The 21541-nt window shown below is 41.6% G+C and overlaps 2 protein-coding genes across 4 annotated transcripts in view; one reads left to right on the forward strand and one right to left on the reverse strand.

The window, feature by feature from the left end:
- LOC113668627 (monocarboxylate transporter 10) overlaps positions 1-21541 on the reverse strand; it is a 37241-nt gene that overhangs the window by 7489 nt on the left and 8211 nt on the right. For all 3 annotated transcript variants that reach the window (XM_089213981.1, XM_089213982.1, XM_089213980.1), the window contains 4 exons: positions 5442-5701; positions 3789-4360; positions 2713-3082; positions 1808-2496 (listed from right to left, as the gene is read on the reverse strand). In XM_089213981.1, the coding sequence (XP_089070107.1) occupies positions 2327-2496; positions 2713-3082; positions 3789-4360; positions 5442-5679 (1350 nt within the window). In that variant the 5' untranslated portion in view covers positions 5680-5701 and the 3' untranslated portion in view covers positions 1808-2326. The remainder of the gene's footprint in view (positions 1-1807; positions 2497-2712; positions 3083-3788; positions 4361-5441; positions 5702-21541) is intronic.
- Positions 19386-21541, forward strand: part of LOC149041805 (uncharacterized) — a 4109-nt gene continuing 1953 nt past the window's right edge. Inside the window, exon 1 of the mRNA XM_089214003.1 lies at positions 19386-20985. Coding sequence (XP_089070129.1) covers positions 20201-20985 — 785 coding nt within the window. The 5' untranslated portion in view covers positions 19386-20200. The remainder of the gene's footprint in view (positions 20986-21541) is intronic.

A 21541-nucleotide genomic window follows, 5' to 3' on the forward strand; every position in this document is an offset into this window, starting at 1 on the left:
CGTCACGCAATCGCTTTTCCGCGATCAGCCTTCACGATTATTTGCACTATTGTGGAAAATTCCTGGCCCATTTCTTGACGAAAATCGATCGTAATATAATTTCAAGCCTTCAACATAGTTGGTTGGTGTGATGTCTGTACAGATTTTGCCAATGTAATAAAAGTAGATGACGTGAATAATAGTGATGGTAAAGCAAGCTTAAAACGGCAACAATCGCCAGAAACTACAACGGATACACAGGGTATGAGTAAGTTTTATTGATTTTACGAGAAAAATCTTCATATTTCTAAATATTTATCGTTGTAAATCGACCATATTTCGTTCCTTATACTATTCCTTATAACGTGTTCAAATTTTCAACGGTTCCTAGCATAACTATTCCTGAGTCACACAACGCGTGACGCGTTCGTGAATTAATCGTTGGCTCTTTCTCAAGACGTGACCTTGGGTCGCCTGTGACAAGACAAACAATACTTAACATAATAACATTATACACAAAAAACACGGGATTTTGGATCATGTATTTATTAAAAAAGAATATCCATACAACTACAATGAAAACAAACATAAGATTCACCTTTCTGATCGTGAAATTAATACCATTCGCACTGTTACCGTAGCTACGTTCCCTAGCATCAAGTGAATCCAACATGGCGTCTTTCTTCACAAGCAGTTTGCACCCATTTGAATTTTGTTCTTCAGTCTTACGGTCGTAGTGTTGTTCAATAGATTGCATAGAGTATATGCAGTTTGGTTTCAGATTTCAGATTTTGCTTTTTACGACGAGTTAACGTTTTCAACTAAGACATTGGCATACTTAGCATACAAGACATACAAGGCATTCAATGCTTTCATGGCTTTCAAGCGTTCGCGATTCAGTCCGTTCCAAAATTACCGCTCAATAACATCTTTTTGTGTGGATTGGCCGCGAACAATACGACTTGTGTATGCGTATATAAGTATTTTGAGCGTTTGCGCCATATTGCTCCAGATGATCGTAATCCAAACACGTTGAAATACAAAACGACTGACAAAATAGTTTTATGGGCAAAAATCTCGTGCTCGTCATGTGACCCGGCCCTGTCCGTGCATGACAACGTCAATCATCATCAAGATAACATGCGTGATCAGCATGTGAACACCTCATTGGATCACGGTTAGTTGTCATGGTGTTGAGGGCCCAATGACCTATGGGTACTATTGCGCAATTTTTCCATTTTGTGGCGGAGGAAAAAAAAAAAAAAAAAAAAAAAAAGACGACAAAAAAACAAAGACATTTTATGACAGGTATCCCAGTAATTAGTCCACTTAAGAACGTGTCTAACCTCCAGATGTGGAGCTAAATCACTTTTCTTTTCAATTAGATGTTTTGTTTTGGAGCAAGAAAAGTTAGCCATGTCAGTATTCGACCCTAATTTGCATTTAGTGCAAAACATGATGAAACATCGCAATTTTCGGCATCTTAAAGGTAAAAAAAACCCGGCGATAAAAAACTATGCCCAGGTGGGTTACGAACTCCATCCTCATATAGATCAAATTCTTATCACAAGAAAACATGGCGCCACTTTCCTCAAAATCAGTTAAATCATTCCTTGAAGGTATAGAGTAAGCAGAAGTTAATTTTGGCTTCACTGGCAGCCAATAATCGACAAGTTCATCACATCGCTTATACCATGCGCTCTTTCCCATTACAGAGAAGCCAGTTGTAATTTCAAACTGTACCGAAAAAAACCTTTCTCTTTAAAGGAATCATCCCTCACTCTAAAGAGAAGTGAGAGTAAAATTGTATGGCGGATGACTAACTTACCAAGTGGATTATCTCAGCTTCGAAAGGCCCTCGTCTTTTCTGCTGTCCCAGCATCTTAGATCATTTCAATAACGATAGTTTACACTAACTTTCCCTCCTTATAAAAAGATGGTAACATAATCGATTTCTGCGCACTCTGCTCCGGCGTCTTGACAAAGACGAGGTAAGGTCTCACTGATCTTCACCTCTGGGCTCGATTACCACCAGCTGATCGGGATGAGAGCGCGCGCTCCTTTCCGTCAGAAAGAGAATGGATATGTAGCTTTCTTTATCACTGTTTATCACAAGTCTACTTTTAAAACTTTGGGCTGGCCATAGTCTCATTACCAGCCGTTGTTTGGGATATCACACAACGCTCTTCCCTAAGGAAGAGCGTTGTGTGATATAGTGAACGTACTATAGTGTAACCATAATGAACTATAACTCAACGGAAAGAGGGTTGATAAGTTCACTGCCATTTGGCAAGAAATTAGCCCTCAGTCAGTGCAGCAACTATTTTTTTTGTAAAAACCTTACATGTCACACAACTGTAACTTTTTCTATTACAACAAGCTCGGTTTGCAATTCCATCTCCTCCGAGTTTCTTTTTAGGAAGTACATTACGAAGAAAGCGCTGGCACCAGTTATGATGCTACCGCCTGCCAAATAGAATGCAGGCGCGTATGAACCCGTGGAGTCCGCAATGTAACCTGGAAATGAATCGAGTATTCTTCAATGAGTCAATGTAGAACTTATGAGTAAAGCTCGGAAAGTCCTTTTTTTACATCTTAACTATATGGTAAATGCACTCAGTCGTGAGTTTAAGCGAAACGACATCAGTGCCTGGAGAAACGTCAGGGGACTGTGTCTAGAGCTATTTACACATAATCAATACGTAAGCAATAGCAGGGGATCTGTCCACCTACCTGCAAGGGGCGGTCCATAAGCCATTATGATTGACAGACAAAACAGCCACAATCCAAAAGCACGAGCCTTCTGTCGTTCTTGTACAGAGGTTAACACCAACACATTTGCCACAGTCGATTGCCCACCATCAAACAAACCAAATGCTATGAAATAAACGAGCACAGTCGGGAAGCTATTTGCCAATGGACAGAGTAGAGTTGAAAAACCAAGAAAAAACAGGCATCCTTGGTAGACAAATCGCTGATCAACGAATTTATAATCACACATGCGACCGACTAAAATTCTGGCGAAAACTGAGCACAGTCCAAGCACTAGGTAGAGCGTCGAGGCGACTTGTAGACTAATGCCTTTCTCTTCACAGTAGCGAGCCTTAGAAAGAAAGAAAAATAAATAAAGGACAGAGCTAAAGATAAATTGCATTCATTGTTGTTTTATTGGGATGGTTCAGACCGTGATAGAAAGTGACGGCTAAGGGGCGCTTAGCCTATGATAACTGCCAGTGTTCATTCTGGCTTTGTACATCTCTAACTGGGTTCTAACTTGCTATGTACTCGGCTTGTTCTCACTGGCGACGGAGTGGCACTTAGAGTCGCAAGAGCGTTTCTGAACTATTTAAAATCGGAATTAAGTGGAGTCGTTGGCGTAACAGAATCGAATAGGGAAGAATCAGACATAATTGTACTCTACTTCCGATTCTGCACTTCAAATAACAACTCTGCCTCCAACACCGCCGTTGGCGAAAACCAACACGAAGCTACCGCGTTTCCCATCGTCCGACGATAAAATTCCAACTAAAGTAGGACCAATAGCATATCCGGGAAGCATGCAGTGAAGGTTAATTCTTCTAAATCTACAGGCTCATTGGTACAGTCAGGTTTCTATGCGTTGTTTCAATTACTCTTAGACTGGGTGTCGCAGGTAACCAGTTGTTTGTCAAGTTTGCCGACAGTTTTAATTTCCCTACTTATTTATACCCTGGGTGGAGGAAAACCACGGCTGTCAGATGTTTTACCAAAAAAAAAAGCCACAAGAAACCTATTCAGGATTCTTGTGGCATAGTTTTTGTTACACTTACCATGTGGACTTGAGGAACTGAATTTCCTAATATCACAATAGTTGTAACGAAAACCAATAGCAAATATGAAGGATTACGTGACAAATGTTTTTTTTTCTTGTCGCCTTGCTCAAACTCACGATGTACGTCTCGTTCGGCAGGATTCGTCGGAGCGTTGGGATCAAATGCACAACCAAGGAGACAAACAGATGCGATGATACCAGCCATTACGAAAAATGCCCCACGCCATCCAAGCTCCTCTATAGAGCGTGCTAAAATAGGGCTCATTACGAATGTGCCGGCTCCAGGCCCCGCCGCAATCATTCCAGTTGCTAATGAACGGTATTTCAAAAAATACTTGGGCACAATGACAAATACGCTGGTGTAGATACAACAACCTCCAAAAGCAAATATGGTGCTGTATGTCAAGTATATCACGAATATATTCCGAGCCTGGGAAGTCGCAACAAGTCCGATCACAGACACCAAGGCACCAATGATTGTGACAGCTCTGGGGCCAAAACGATCGCAGAGTTTTCCCGCCAGTGGGCCGAAGAAGAAGGTCAACGACATGCAAAGGGAGCCAATCCACGCTAAAGAAAAAGAGGTGTTCAATGCAGTTGTTTCGTCAATATAATGAATTATTAACTTGATTTTCCTGATTGATTTTGATTGACACTAGCTTATGTAATTAAGCCACGTGAATAGTTCAGTTTTCAGTTCAGATACTTAAGATTCGAAGATACGTACAAGTTCCGCTAACCTGTCTTGCTGACCCGTGTTCTGTTATACCCTGACCTGTTTCATCTGTTGCTGACCTGTACGTAGCTATACACCGTGAAACAATCCTACTAGACATCGTCATAGAAGTAAGTTCTCAGTGCTGTAATTCAATCTAATAGTTTTACTCGTGTGTTTATGAATCGATGGATCCTGTTCAATTTCTCAAATGTATCTCGTTCTTTTCTTTAGATCGAATAATAATATATTGGAATAAATTATACGATTTGCGTAGCCTAGTTGGATGCCTGTTTGGTTTTGTTGGACCAGCAGTGATAGAATTCGTTGATCCAGTCTCAGTCAATGTGCATGTCTGGGATAAACGAAAGCAAAAACAAAGAAGCTCTATTGCACCTGCTACTAGCTAAGAAAAACCGGATCAATATCAGTATCTGGGCAACTGCCCATCTACCCCTCCCCTAACCCAACTTTAACCTTAACTTGTTATCAATTGACTGTTGTTGAGTTAGGGGAGGGGTAGGTGGGCAGTTGCCCAGGTACTGATATTGATCCGAAAAACCCATGTTCGTATACCCATATTCGTGATATTCCAAAGAAATAGTTTTTCTTGGAGTAAAAGGAAAAGGGTTTACCCGATTACTTGCATGCCGATACATTTGCTGTCGAGGTAAATCATTGTATTCCTCGGCTCACAGTTACTTTACTGACTTAAAACCCGGTGGTTTAGATGTAATTCATGTTATTCAGTGATAACTTCTATTGATTGAGGATTGAAATCTCCGGATTTCGTTTCCGAGCCTACGTTCCTTTCTTCTCAGTTACTCAAAAATTTTGGATATTTTCTAATTCAAATGAGCACATAAATCCTTCCTCGACATCTGTTCCTTCATGCAATACTCAAGAGAGCAAAGAACTTAGGCTTCAGTCTGTTACCTGTTTGAGCTTTGCCTCGCTTGAACTCGTCCAAAAGTGACGGGTATATGACACCAAAACTATACGAACAACCCAGAGTAAACACGTTACAAAGACAGCCACACGCACCCACCAGCCACGCCCAGCCACTGTCGTGCTTGTGAACTCGTCTTCCCGCAGCTAGAGAGCAGGTAACACAGCAATGAGTTCTTGTTTCTTCATGCCCGGCCGGCCAAAGGGGAGCAGCAGTCGTTATCATATCAGTATTCCACAGTACTTGGCTGATAGTAAGGTACAAAACAAAAATATTTTTTAACTTTGAACTACACGGGTTAAAAAATGAGAGGGTATCTAAGAGGGATGGCTGGCTTTTACGGGTAGAGGTAAAAAATTTTGCCAATTTACAAATAACGATTAATTTCTGTTCTTTACAGTTGAAAGAAAATTGTTTACGGCGAACTTTTTGTTGCCAGTAAAGGTTAAAATTTGTCCACCATAGGAGGGCTCCTGACTCAGTCGATAGCACCAAATTACCCTGTTATACTCTCCCACCGACGCAGCTCTACGGTTTCTTTAGTAACTTACCAGTACCCTCTTAATTACGTTTTTTGTTTGTTTGCCTTTTTGCGGCCAACGGTCAACTTCGGGGGGGAGGGGTTGGTAAATGTTTTTTCGAAGAGAGCTTAACCAACGGAAGGTGTCCATCAAAACTGTTTTTGGGGAGGGAAAGGGGGAGAAGAGGCCTATAGAAGGGAGGTGTGTAAGTCTTCCCAAATCATGGCCAGATATGATCGCCTCTTGCACCATAGCATCTCCTCAAAATCAAGACCATAGCTGTGAACTGATGTATAAAGGAAAAGGCAAAAAAAGCTGAAAAGTGTAACATAACAAGCAGACAAACAAAACAGCAAGAAAAACAAACAAAGAAACAAATCAAAACAAAAGATGAGCTATTCGGGTAATGCGCTTTTCTTAGGAAAAAAAATATGGACTGGACCATTCGACCCTCAGACAATTGGACTTTTTTTGAAGATTTTTGACCATTTTTGGACTAATATTTGGACCATTTTTTGGGTTATTTTATTGACTATCTGTGGGGGGGGGGGGGGGGAGAGGAAGGAAGATCATTAGTATGAGGCAGACTTTTATCACTCAGGGAGGGGTGGGAGACGGACTATTAATACGAATGGAGGGGTGGGAGGTGGTTGTAGTAGCAACTGCTTCTTATTTTTGGAGTTTTTACCGGATCATACAAGCAGTTTATTAGATTTCGTAAAAAGGCTGTGGTTATTCATCGTGGTGAATAACAATAAAAGCTAACTTTTCGTTTTGTCTCACGATGTAGTCACGTGTGATGTAGATCGCGACGTTTCGACTGCATACTGCAGTCTAATTTATTAGATTTTTTTTATATCAAGATTTGTACGCTGGGCTTTCCCGTTTCTTTGGTTTCTAATGGACTATAATTGTCAGTGAAAATATCGCCAATTCCTTTTTTTGATCCTCCGGCTCATGGCTCGTGTACGACGACCTGACTGACGTCATCAGAGTAACAGTTAGCACAGGGGCACAGAGGAACAGTAGGCACAGAGGAACAGTGGGCACAGAAGAACAGTGGGCACAGAGGAACAGAGGAACAGAGGAACAGTAGGCACAGAGGCACAGAGGAACAGTAGGCACAGAGGACCAGTGGGCACAGAGGAACAGAGGAACAGTGGGCACAGAGGAACAGAGGAACAGTGGGCACAGAGGAACAGAGGAACAGTGGGCACAGAGGAACAGTGGGCACAGAGGAACAGTGGGCACAGAGGCACAGAGGAACAGTGGGCACAGAGGAACAGTGGGCACAGAGGAACAGTGGGCACAGAGGAACAGAGGAACAGTAGGCACAGAGGCACAGAGGAACAGTAGGCACAGAGGACCAGTGGGCACAGAGGAACAGAGGAACAGTGGGCACAGAGGAACAGAGGAACAGTGGGCACAGAGGAACAGTGGACACTGAGGAACAGTGGGCACAGAGGAACAGAGGAACAGAGGAACAGTAGGCACAGAGGCACAGAGGAACAGTAAGCACAGAGGACCAGTGGGCACAGAGGAACAGAGGAACAGTGGGCACAGAGGAACAGTGGGCACAGAGGAACAGTGGGCACAGAGGCACAGAGGAACAGTGGGCACAGAGGAACAGTGGGCACAGAGGAACAGTGGGCACAGAGGAACAGAGGAACAGTAGGCACAGAGGCACAGAGGAACAGTAGGCACAGAGGACCAGTGGGCACAGAGGAACAGAGGAACAGTGGGCACAGAGGAACAGAGGACCAGTGGGCACAGAGGAACAGAGGAACAGTGGGCACAGAGGAACAGTGGGCACAGAGGCACAGAGGAACAGTGGACACTGAGGAACAGTGGGCACAGAGGAACAGAGGAACAGAGGAACAGTAGGCACAGAGGCACAGAGGAACAGTAGGCACAGAGGACCAGTGGGCACAGAGGAACAGAGGAACAGTGGGCACAGAGGAACAGAGGAACAGTGGGCACAGAGGAACAGAGGAACAGTGGGCACAGAGGAACAGTGGGCACAGAGGCACAGAGGAACAGTGGACACTGAGGAACAGTGGGCACAGAGGAACAGAGGAACAGAGGAACAGTAGGCACAGAGGCACAGAGGAACAGTAGGCACAGAGGACCAGTGGGCACAGAGGAACAGAGGAACAGTGGGCACAGAGGAACAGAGGAACAGTGGGCACAGAGGAACAGAGGAACAGTGGGCACAGAGGAACAGTGGGCACAGAGGCACAGAGGAACAGTGGGCACAGAGGAACAGTGGGCACAGAGGAACAGTGGGCACAGAGGAACAGTGGGCACAGAGGAACAGTGGGCACAGAGGAACAGTAGGCACAGAGGAACAGTGGGCACAGAGGAACAGTGGGCACAGAGGAACAGTGGGCACAGAGGAACAGTAGGCACAGAGGAACAGTTCCAACGATAGTAAGAAAATGAAAGGCAAAAATAAAATGATCGAAATCCACCTTTTGGCCCTTTGAAGAGGTCCGCGAAAGTATTTGAAGTCAGTGTGAAACGTAGTCATTTCGGGTCAGTTTGAACTTTTGGGTTGATGAAGTGTTCAACGTCCTTTCAGTTCATTTAATGTTTGAGTGCTCAAAGCCACGTCTTTAGAGGTAGCCTGTGCGGCCAGACATGTAACAAAATCGTGAAGGGCTACTTTACCTAAGCTTGGTGAATAGTACAGACTGTTAAAAGGTCAGCAAAGGAGGACCATCAGAAGGTAAGTTCCTTTTTGAAAATTTAATCAAATGACTTCAATCATTAAAATTTAGACAGAAAATCATGTCCTCTTCTCGCTGTACTAGAAGAGGACATGATTTATTCGTTCTTAGGAAAAATTGTTATGAAATAAAAAAGGATGTAAAAAAGAAGCCAATTTGCTTGACGACAATTTTATTTGGAGAACAGAACTGTAAAATGCGAGGAGCACGAGGTTATTGAAGAAATGAAATTAGGTCATAGTGTTACGGCCGGGAAAGACGTAAATCGAACGCCTAACATGCGACCCTTAAAATGCGATTAAGCGTAGTATAGCCATGGACATTACAAGTCTCGCCCTTTGCCTGTATTCACATTGTAACTAATATCAGTTGTACCAAAGGTTGTCATAAATTGTTAACGTTTTTCCATGTTTCGATTTATCAAAATTCCCCCTGAAAACATGGTAAATGGCATTTCCGAGGCCCTAAAAATAATAATTTTCTGGAGGGCATGCCCCTATACCCCCTAGCTTCTTCGGCGCTCGTTTTTCTTTTGTTTCATGTGCGTGCCTACACCGAAAAACCAGACTACGCCCCTGAGGATTTTCGACCACGGTGGAGCCTGTAGCCCTAAAGCAAATGATATGGGGCCCTAGAACTTTGAAATTCTCTCCTCGGAGGCCTGGAGCCCTTTCTTAATTTTAAGCCCGGATCCCTGGAGCCCTAAACCCCTTTGAGAGCATGTCTAGTTGGACAATCTATATTCTCTAGGTGACATTATATTTAGTGATCTCGTTATATGAGCTGCATCTGTTTTATTTTCCTCCTTAAAGAAAATAAAATTTCATATCCCCGATTGGGAACAACTAACAGAACAGATTACATGTAATACCGTATTTACTCGATTAAACGCCGGGCTTCGAATAAACGCCGGGTCTCCAAGATGGAATGTTAAATAATCCCCTTAAGTATTTATTAGACATATAATGTACTGCAGATATAACGGAAAGATTTATTTCTGTAAAATTTAATGAAGAAAATCCATTGCTTCATGGATAAAGTGCTCAAGCAAGCTTCGGATTTCAAATAAACGCCGGGTCAACGATGCCAAGTTTAAACCTGCCTATTAACCAAAAGACGGAATAGACAAAGTCCGAGAACAACTAATTTATACTTAATTTTGACACTGTTTTATATAACTCGTATAAACAGTATGATTTATCAGAAAATGAAACAAAAAATATGTTTAAACAGAACACGTTTTTCTAAAATTATTAATACGTTTTCTCGTCTTCAAGAATCATGGATCTTAAACGAATAACGCATTAACTCTGCCACAAATGTGTTTGCATTGTTTTTCATTTAAAACTGCTTCGTGTGGCTGAAAGTGCCACGTGCCGATGAGAAATAAAGGTTTAAGCCATCGTGGGAAAACTGCGACCAAACTTCCTTCAATAATCACTGGCGATTAGTCCTTTGGAACGGGATTGGCCGTTGCAGGAAGATATCATTTTGTTATCTGCTTGTGCAAATTCGATTTAGTCAAAAAACCAGTTGTATTGGATTTGTTTTTTGAATAATTCCTCGTCAACCTTTAACTTGCCTTTTATTTCTTGTAGTTTCTTTGTTATTGCTGACGAGGATCTTGGACGCAGAGAAAAGACATTTTGATAAATTGTCACTTCTGAGCAGAATTCTATTATCTTGTGGTACTCTGCAAAGACCCTGTCCGGGGTAATATCTTGGCTTGTAACTAACAAGTACAAGAACAACGCTTCAATGACATACAGTTCGTCTTCAAACCAAATTGTAGCGATGGGTTCTTCTGTTTTCTTTTCCATATATCCTTTGTCTGTCTGCTTCATATCTTTCTGAAGATCTTGTTTTTGTCTCTTTCTTGGTAGCGGACCAAAGATCCCTTTTTCTTGAGTTTTTCTACCAAACGGATTCGCGCACAAACGGCAGGAACACTTTTCATTGCAGCCTCGCAGATTACGAAAACAAGGACAGCGTGACTTATATTGTTTGCAGAATTCACTTTTCCCTGTCTTCCCTGGGTTTCCGCGACCACACGAGCACCCTGCCTCATGTTGAGGGGGAACGTCGGCCTCAACTTGCAAATGCTTGTCTGCCTCTTTGCTGGTTGCTTCAGTTGTAGTTGAATTTGACTGCGTGTGAGTTACTTCAACTGCCAAATTATAGTGTCCGCTGCCACCATGATTATATGCGAGGTATATCGGAACTTCGGAAAGCACTCTTGTTCTAGGAATTATTTGTGTAATGGGATAATTTTCCATCGATGTAAAAATAACCAGCGGTATTTGCAGGATATTACTCATTGCCATTGGCACACAGTTTCCTAATTCAGAATCATAATGGCCTGGCCTAAGGAACTTCTGAGCTTCTGTATCATATGAATCAGTGGTGTTTGTTATCATAAATGGTTCGTAAAGGTGCCGATTGGGCCCCGTGAATTCTTGCACAATCAACTGTCTGAGAACGTTTATTTTATCCTCGTTAGACCTTTCCGTGCTGATACCGATCGATTTCAAGTACGTGATCAGTTTTGAGTTCCCTTGATTTATTGTTAGAAAAGAGCTTAAAGTGATGGAAATGCAACGTAGAAAACAGTCTCCATCTCCGGGCATCGGCAACTGTTGGAATTGAAATGCATTTAAAATGCTGTTTAACCTCTCGTCGCATTCTTCCGCGTCTGGCCTGGAGTAACGTGTACGTGATGAAAATAATAGAAGGCTCCGTCCAACACACTGAGTCACATTTACTTTCATTGTAGGTGCATCACATTTCGCTTGCAAATCTTGCGATAGGCTCTTCATATACATAGCATACTCCAGAACTCTATGATACGTGTCTTCTGTCGTGATCTTCACATTGTTGTCGTTATCAGTCCCATATTCCTCTTCCTCGCTACTGCTGTCCCCTGTTGAATCATTTTCTCTAGCATTGACTTCCGCGCCATCTTCCAAGTCATCGTCGCTAAAACTGTTTGGATTTTGAAACACTCCGGTACCAAATACTTCTTCTTGATCCATCGACAAGTCATGGTACTCGGTGACTGGGACAGGAACTGCCGAATGACACGATCCTACCTTTTCTGATATTCGCCTTTCGTTCCACCTGTATAGGCACGTACCTATGCTTGCCACTGCTGTTTTAACACCAATTCTCCTTTTTTCTACGCCTTTCCGGAGGCTTTTATGCATCGATTCCTGTCTACTTGTTCCTGCTTTTGGAGGGATCCCTTCCAAGCAACCTTTCTCAATATGTGCTCTTAACTTGTCCAATTGGTTACGGGCATTTTTTGAAAGTACCTTCTCTCCTGCAACTTCAAGATTCTCCCAGTTTTCCACAAATCTGTCTAAATTTGTCAACATTACTGAGCGAGAGGGCGTCGACTTCTTCCGTTCTTTCCCAATATCGCCCGGCATTCGGAAAACTAAACGAAATGAATCGAGGCACTGTCTTCTTAACGGGTGCCTTTTTTTAATTTTACTTGCGATGCGTTGTACAGCATGAAAGAGATCAAGTTTAACCGGAATAACTCCAAACACCCCTTGAAGGAGTAACCTCCAGGCGCAACAGTTGTCAATGGAAAATCCCTCTAAGGTAATTCCGCTTTTTACAAGCCTGTTCATAATTCCAACGAGTAAAGTCTTTACTCTTGCAAAACCAGTGCCTCTTGTTAATTGCCAAGCGAGGACAATGCCATCCTCGTTCATGACAGAAAACAAAGAGTCAAACTGACGAATCCAATGGCCATTTTGCCATATACCGACATTACTAGCGACCTTAAATGTGTGGTCAGAGGAGAGCCAACTGCCAGTAAACGATGCCATGCGTGCATTGTAAAGTTTTTCTTTTGTAAAATAATCGTAAACAAAGCACTGGCGAATCAGCTTCCTGTTAGGGTTTAACTGTGAAACCTGCGGCATTGTATATGCATTGTGACTCGCGTCGTTTGCTGCTTCACCCTCTGACGTTCTCATACTTAATATTTTCGATGTCCGAATGCGTACCTCGGTGTGATAACTACGCCACATCTCAGTTAAAAGTGTTTCCACATCCCTGTACCTCATTCCAGACGCAGTATGAACGATAATTAATCTGTATAAACGTCGAGTAATACCATACTTGTGCAAAAGAAGGAATGGGATCAGTTCAACCTGTTCAAACATCTTCAGAATTTGAGGGTCATGACTGATTATCCTGTGGTCATTTTTGCATGCGTACACCCTGCTTACGAGCAGAACATAATGTTCTATATCTGCAAGCCGCCTGGGACTGTTGTGTTTCCAATCTTTCCCATCTTTCCAACATCTAGGTTTCAGTATTTGGCCACAGTGAGGACAAGGTAAGCTTCCATGAAAGTACTGTAGTAATGGATCCCAGATGATAATCCCAGGAAGAAACAAGGTTTCCACGTTATTTTGGTCCACAAAATAATGAATGGAGGTTGTTGCCGTTAGCTCTCCTTTCTCATACCTTTCTATAATTTTTGATATGGCATGTAACAGGTTGGGGGATAGTGGATTACCATTAGTTTCGCATGATACGAATATCAGCACCATGCAGAGTAACAGAACGCAGTACGGTTTTCGTAAAGGTACATCCATCCTGGAAAGAGAAGAGAACAGGATAACAACGCTTATTATGGAAAACTCCTTACCGAAAGGAGCCCAGTATGTCACAATTTTTTATTTAATCACATTACTTCAGAATCCACTTGGATAGTATGTAATACATGGGTTATAACCCACCTACAGTTCAGCATTTATGGGATTTCTCTCTTCGATATCATACGGAGAAAGAGAGCGTAAATTCTATTAAATTCAAGATTTTTGGGGAAGAATCGACCCCTCCCTCTAGATGAACTCGTACATTCTGCGCACGATGAACTTGTGCGTAGCACAAGCTAGTCCTACCAATCTAAAATAGTCACCACTTTCCCTAAATGCTTTTCACCAGAGCGAAGGGGTTCTCCTAGGAGATAAATCATGTCTCGCTCAAAAACGCGAAATTAAAATAATTGTATTTATTTATTCTGGTTGCTGAACAAGTTTGACTAAAATAAATAACAATGACAAAGTAAATTTGGAGAGAAATAAACCGAATAAAAAACATAACAGGCAAAAACAAAATAACAAGCAACAGAAACACAAACTTACAGAAATTTCCCGAGAAGTATTTGGCAAATAGCGCAACAAATGTGTCATGGATGATAAGCTAAATCCGAAAGCACATTTCCCGTAGCGATTCTAATCGCTCTCAATAAATTCAAATGTCAAGTATCACTCCTTATGAATAAATAACACGCAATGACGTCCCAGTAGGCCGCGTGACAAAAAAAGAAAATTTCACAAATATCAAAACAACTGAAATAACTCGTCAAGAATGTTACACAATGAAATCAGAAGGGTAATTCAACTCTATTTGATGCACACAAATTTAATCTTAATTAAAACGAATGCATTTTTCCTTTAGTCCATTCTCGGAGAGTTAGGAGCAGTCAGAAGGCTTGGGAAAATGTTACCACGAAAGTTTACAAGCAGTAAAGCACTTCAGTGCTTGTAAACTAACGTCGCGCGGTTTCCCGAGGATGCCTATTGCCCTTGCAAACCGTATTGTTACTATGGAGATTGTTTGCCGTTGGCAGGATTCAACAACTTTGCGGATGAAAAAAGAAATATATTTTTCCGCTAAGTTTGTCTCCAAAGGGTTCCTCCAATACCCTTCAAATTGTTACTCCTTTGCCAGAATCAAACTCCGACCATGATTGGATTAAACTTATACAGTGGTACGAAATTCAAGAAAATTTTTAATCAAATTGAAAAGAACGATTGTAAATGACGCCAGTATAGTCTACTTAAAGTTCTTTTTATTTTTTTAGACCTCTGGTAAAAATTCGTTTTTTTTAAAAAATCAGATGTGGTCTACAGGGGTGGTACATGGACCAGGGGTCCATGTTTGGTATGCGTCCTGATTGAAGGTATACTACAGACAAGAGACAATTTGCCACAGACGATGGCCAATGGTCAGAGGGTTAAAAACATATAAGATCAATTTCAAGCTAAAAAGAGCAAAAGATGCTTCCATCAACGATCGCTCTTAGTAATAGATTTCAGGTCTATATCGGTGATTGCCTCGATGGTAGCGATCGCAGAGACCGTAGCGACCGTAGTGATCACAAGGAAACAGGATGGTATCCATATGATTGCTGAGATCCCTACATTAGCCACGATCGCTGCGATCGCAACAGAAAGTTACATGTAAAGCTGAACGATCCTCGCGTTGACCGACCGGTTTCCATATTCCCCACATGATCGCGACGGTAGACTAGATTGGAGTGAAGACCATCTCAGCAGTCGTATCGATCGCTTACGGAAGGATCGCTACGATTGATGCAATCGCTGAATACCACATTTACTCGAATAAGCGCCGCCCTCGATTAAGGACGTTCGTGCTAATTGTTTTTGCGCACACTACTGCGCACGTAATGCATGTCGCAATGGCACGTCAAAAAGGGGCAAATTTACGCCCTTCGCGACTGGGTATGACAAGCAATTTTCCCTCCTGAAAGTTACTTTTAACCAAATGGATTGACACCAGTGACAAGTATTTACTTAGTAGGCTTGTTCAAGTCAATTACGAAACCAAAAATGCTTGCTACATCAGTTTATTTTCCTTTTTTTAACACTTGAAGCAGCCTAAGCCAAATCGAAACAACTGTCAAAACTTCTATAAATACTGCGGTCTTTCGTACCGGTTATCTCGAAAATGAGCTCGGTGACCCCCGAATTTTTTTGCCTCTCTGACCTGAGTTGGTCGTTACCTAACTGCTGTAAAAGTTATTCAAAAATCTGACCGTGGGAAGATTTTCGCGCGAACGTCCTTAAGCGCCGTATTTGGGTCAAAAAAGTTAATTTGCGCCGCCCTCGAATGAGCGCCCTCGAATAAGCGCCGCGTCCTTATTTGGGTCAAAAAAGTTAATTTGCGCCGTATTTGGGTCAAAAAAGTTAATTTGCGCCGCCCTCGAATAAGCGCCGCGTCGGGAATGCGGCGCTTATTCGAGAATCTCCGTAGAACTACCAAAACGCTAGAATGCAACTCCAAAACAGCATCAGGGGATAGTGAGATCGAGGTTGAGTGAAGACACCACAGGTAAAGAAATAAAAAGTGCCAGAAGAGACGAACTGGGACAATCAAGAGACGCTTCTGTTAATAACCGTTAAATTTTTCAAAAAGATAGAAATATTCCCTTGACTTAAAAGGAAAGATTTCTTTGTCGTGTCCAACTTTTATAAACAAGGGCCGCCCTCAAATAAGCGCCACCCTCGAATAAGCGCCCCACTTGAGGAGGAAAAAAATTAATAAGCACCGCGGCGCTTATTCGAGTAAATACGGTTAGTCAACCGATGTGGTAGGAGAATTCACTCCGACGTGTTCCAAAATATATTAATGTCTTTGTCAAGAATATTATCACTTCACTATGTCACGTTTCCCAGGACTCGAAAATGCGGATAGCAATCTTTCAGTAATTTCTAGTCATTCTGAATCAGTTAATCCGCACTAACAATTTGTTAAAACCATGAGGTTTTTAGTTAAAAAGCCTCCTCGATCCTAATCAATGACATAGACTCGATTTCAAAGTAGATTAGGACTACTTCCTCTTTTCGCTTAGTCCGTCGAGCGTACGCGAGAGAAAAGCGTGCCAAGATTTCGCTCGGCCATTATTTTCTCGTGCTTTTATCTTGCGTCACGCTTGACGGACAAAGCGAAAAAGGCATGAAAAGGGACTACTCGTTGTCTTATTTCAAAGTTGAGGACAACAAATAATAAAAAGACTACACCTATTTCTTTTGCTTCCAGTTTGTAATTTTCGGTTCTCGCAATGCTCTTAAAACTTTCTGAAAGTAAGTGTAAACAATTGTCAGGGGCATTCTAAATGAGTATGTGTCAACAATGAAATACACTAAAAGCTGTGAAAGTTCCTCGCCTTACCTCCACTACGTAACTGTTAGAACCATAAGGCAAATAAACATCACTACAGTGGTCTTGTCCGAGTACGCGACCGTACTTATGTGTCCGTAAAAGAAAAGTTCTGTCCCCGGCCTGAACTTAAATTAGGATGTCTCTATTGTTTACGAGTGGATTCATTTGCAGACAATACATTTTGATGTCGCTTTGGCATGTGCGAATTTTGAATTTCTTTTCCGGGGGCGGGGGGGGGGGGGGGTAGGGGTTAAAAAACAAAGCAATATTCACAAGCAGAAGCCACAAATAAATCCACTCTAAATTAATTAATTGAAATAAGGTGCGAAGATCAAGAAAGCTGTTTTACTTGTGGCGTTCAGAAACAAAAGGCTGGAGAAAATGATATTTATTCAGGTAACAATAACATACTTTGTTTTGCATTTAAATCAAATATAATTTTACTACATTCTTTCGGTTTATTTCCGGTGATTTAATGCTCCTTTTGATGCGACCGATCAGATGATAGCACCACTATCGGCTTTATGTAAGTTGACGCTTTTTTCCCAAAATTCCCCCTACAATAACGAATTTTCAAAATTACTACGGTGTCCATTCTTTAGGAAATCTGGCATTTTAGAAAGTTACTTCGCAGTCATACAGTATTTCAAAAAGATAATAAACAATCATTTGTATGTACTGCCATTGAAAATCACAATATCGTGAAATGACATGGGTTGGTGTTTATAGAGGCAGCTGTAGAGGTGTGAAATATACCGTGAATCAACAGGTGTGATCTTTTTTATCACCTTCCCAACATAAAGCCACGAGTGAATCCATTGCATCAGTTGATCCTGTATCGACCGCTCAGATCAGACGCCAGGCAAAATCTGTCAACATATTCCAACGTTTCTGTGCTTTTGTCTTCAACACAAATCACGTAACAGCAACTATTGACGAAGGGAAATCAAGAAAGAAGGCAAGATTACACAGGTACGTCTGATTTGTATTTATTTCTCTGGTTTTAGCATTTAGCAAGCTAAGTTCGGTATTGCATTTTCGATAAAGTCGATCGTAAGTCTTAGGCGACCCTAAAAGCCGGAACGGTGGAATGGCGGAATGGCGGAAAATGACCCCAAATCCTAAAGCACGGAACGGCGGAAAATGACCCCAAATCCTAAAGCACGGAACGGCGGAAAATGACCCCAAATCCTAAAACACGGAACGGATGCCAGGGCATGTTGCACAAATTTCGTACAAAGACACCAAGCGCTTCGCTCATTTTTCCTCACGACGATAACGCGCGTGACTAAAATTAAGTGTCACTAATTTTTTTTTCTTTTACTGAGTGGTATAAATAATAATGAACCATTATGCATGAAAGATAGCTGCGTTTTCGCGTTGTAAACCTGTTTAGCTACCTTTTGTTATGCAAAATTTGCCATGAGTTTGTCGCGGCATAAAAAGTCGCACAGCATGTGGAAACCAACTCGACATACCACACTACAATAAACAATTATAACTTTGATACGTTTCCTGGTCACGTCTGCATTGATTTATTGAAACAATAATATCTCATATGCTTGTAAATGTGAGAACATCACAGGAACGTTTTCAGGCTTCTCAAAATATGACAACGTTCAGCCCAAGCTCCAAACTTAGACTAGCGTAAGAAAGTTAGCAGAAGGAAGCCGTCAAGAAGAATTTGAAGAAGGGAGCGAAGTCGAAAAACAAATATTCAAGCATCATTGCACACAGTTCCATGCACACAGCTTGAAACCTAACGATATGTTCACTTTTATTCCCATGGAGTATTTTTGCCTCTTTGAGGAAAAGACGCTTTTCCTTCTCGTCCTCACCTTACAGTTTTTTGATAACGACCTTCTCAGAATTGTTTCTCGCCACAAAAACCAAACCATAGGATCCTCGACCGATAGCCTCTTCTTTGTCTCGCAACTGCTTCCACTCGAATAATGGTAAACCATGACAATCCAAAGATCCGTCTGAATTACACTTCCCTTTCAGAAAGGGCAATTTAAACGCCATAGAGTTGACGATTTGCAATTTGTTGAGGAACAGAAGAAATCCGCTGAACGAATTGGTGAAATAGCCTCTTTTTTGTTTAGAAAGTTTATTTCTTCAGCTGATATGTAAGCCGTAAATTTCACAGTAGGATGGTGGTGTTTTGGACACCAGGTCGCGAAGAAAATCTTCAAATTCTTCTTGACGGCTTCCTTCTTCTAACTTTCTTTTGTCTTTTCACGCCATGAGAAATTCCCACGCGCGTGACACCCTGCAAACCTCTCTTCAACTAGTGTTACTCAAGTCCCAAAACTTATTCGTGGATGAAAAAACGCTCGTATTGAAGGGCTCGTAACGAGGGCTTGCTCTCACACTAGTCTAAGTTTGGAGCTGGGGCTGAACGTTGTCATATTTTGAGAAGCCTGAAAACGTTGCTGTGATGTTCTCACATTTACAAGCATATGAGACGTTATTGTTTCAATAAATCAATACCGACGTGACCAGGAAACGTATCAAAGTTACAATTGTTTATTGTAATGTGGTATGTCGAGTTTGGTTTCATGGCAAATTTTGCTTAACAAAAGGTAACTAAACAGGTTTACAAAAGGTGAAAAGCGCCCCCTTGTTACGAGGGAACGCCCCATTTCGATACCACAAGCACTTCGCACAGCGGTTGTTCCATGAAGCTTTTAAAGAATCAAAATGGCTGCTCTATCAAGAGACGGTTTTCATAGAGATTCTGCCGCTTACTTGGACTATTGTAGGATCTTCGTCAGAATGCAACAAAAGTTATCTTAGTAATAAGATGAAAATTAATTGAACCGAATGATAGTTGGTGTTTTTTTTAATTATGTGTAGGAAATTTTTCGCGAGAGCTGGTGTCTGGAGCGAAAGCAGCGTTTCTTGGGCTCTTCCCAGTGCAAAACAATGCGATGATACAATTTAAAATCTAAACTAGTAATAACCAAAGGTTAGGAAGTGCGGGCGAGATCGATGCAAGGTGTCGTAGGATGAATAAAAGTTTAACAAAGGTGTACGTACTGTGATAATCTCTCGAAAAGCGAGTCTGATGATTTAGCTTGCTCAAGCGCTTAGGCACTGAAGAATTTAGGTTCGTGTATACTTTCTGTTGCATATACAGGTTTATAATAGGCACTACACACACAGGTGACCCTTTCTTACTTTTTCCAGTCGGTGTTGCAGGATCGCGGCATAACCTAGTCGCTTGACGGCATTTCATTTCTCTGCTGTCGCTGTTTCAACGCCATGTTGCCCATCGAAATTTACCCTAAAAGGGCCTCAGAACTTCACTGTTCCCGGCCCCTCACTACCAAATTAATTTCATCCCCATCCTAGCTTCAAGAGGATATCCGAGCACATATACTAATGGTGATATATTTATCAGTCAAAATAGTATCTGGTTTAACCCAAGGTTATAAATTTTTAAATTGTGAGCGAAGCGATTGATTTACTCGAGATGACCTGATTCTTTCTGTTGTTTCAGATATGGCTTCAGCATTTCCGTCATCAGCCAAGCGGTCCCGAACAGCAGCTGAAGCACCTTCCGTCAGGAAACAAGGGAAAGAAGTTAGCATTCCGTGGGAGGAAATTTGCCCAGCCTTAATAAGTGAATGGTTGGATACATTTAGTAGGGCCAACAACACTACAAGGGACATTCTGCTGGCAAGTGTCCTGCCAACTGTGGCATGCTTGATGGGGCCCTCAACAGTCAAGGTTGACTGTAGAATGCGCACAGAAAGTATCAACCTCTACATGATCTGCTTGTGTGACCCAGGGGCAGGAAAGTCACCTGCCTTTCACCATGGCTGTGCACAGCCGATAAGGTTGCATGTAGAGGCAAAGGAGGATAACCCTTTATTTGTTGACGAATTTACTGAAGCTGGGCTATTTCGTCAATTGAAGTCAACACCTGGCCATAAAGCTATCATTGGCAAGGAAGAGGCATCACAGTTTTTTGACCAGCTACTTGGTGCTTCCAGGGAAAAGAGCCGCATAGACATGGAACGGATGATCCAGTTATATGATGGAAGTACATGGGTATATACACGGGCAGACAAGTCAGCACGTCAAGTCATTGACAGTCCAGGAGTGTCAGTGAGTGGCTACAGTCAACCCAACCGCTTCTTTCCAATTTATGTCAAACTAAAGGAAAGGCAGGATGGTGCAGTGGACAGAATTCTCATGTATCAGCCTTTGCCACATCGTCTGGCAGCACATGAAACTAAAGAGTATATCACCAAACTGAATAATTCGAAACTGAAAGATCTCAGGTAATTTTTTTTGTTTATGGCAAGTTTTAAACACAGGTTGATGAAACCTGAATGTTTTGGATCCATATAAGTATGTGTACAGTACAGAAACTTTTTTTTAAAAAAAATGAACACTACAACAGCTTAACAGGAGTAGCCAAATTGTATAATGCTTTAGAGTTTCAGGTTATTCTGGGAAAATAGGCATGAGTCATATTGTCTCTAACAATGTCAAGGTGATTGCTCTGAAAGCTGACAAGAGTTAATTTACATGTATTCATTCATGGCCCAATTTAAACACCCAGAGCGATTCCATTAGGGCCAAACTCTTTGTTTAACTTTTAACGCTTTTTAATTTATTCACCGCTTCATTATATATATGCTCGATTTTATTATTTTAGTTTACTTGATAATGACGTTCTGGAAACGTCGAAACGTCGTGTTATGCTTTATAATATTTTATCGCAGATTTTTATTGTCAAATGCTTTACCAAATCTTTACTTATTCGAATTCATTCATGGGAGTACAAAAAATGTGAGAAATTAATAAACTTTAAGGTAATAATTGTTTTTAATC

The sequence above is a fragment of the Pocillopora damicornis genome, chromosome 8, assembly GCF_964200805.1.
Source record: "Pocillopora damicornis chromosome 8, jaPocDami1.2, whole genome shotgun sequence".
NCBI classification, from domain to species: Eukaryota; Metazoa; Cnidaria; class Anthozoa; order Scleractinia; family Pocilloporidae; genus Pocillopora; species Pocillopora damicornis.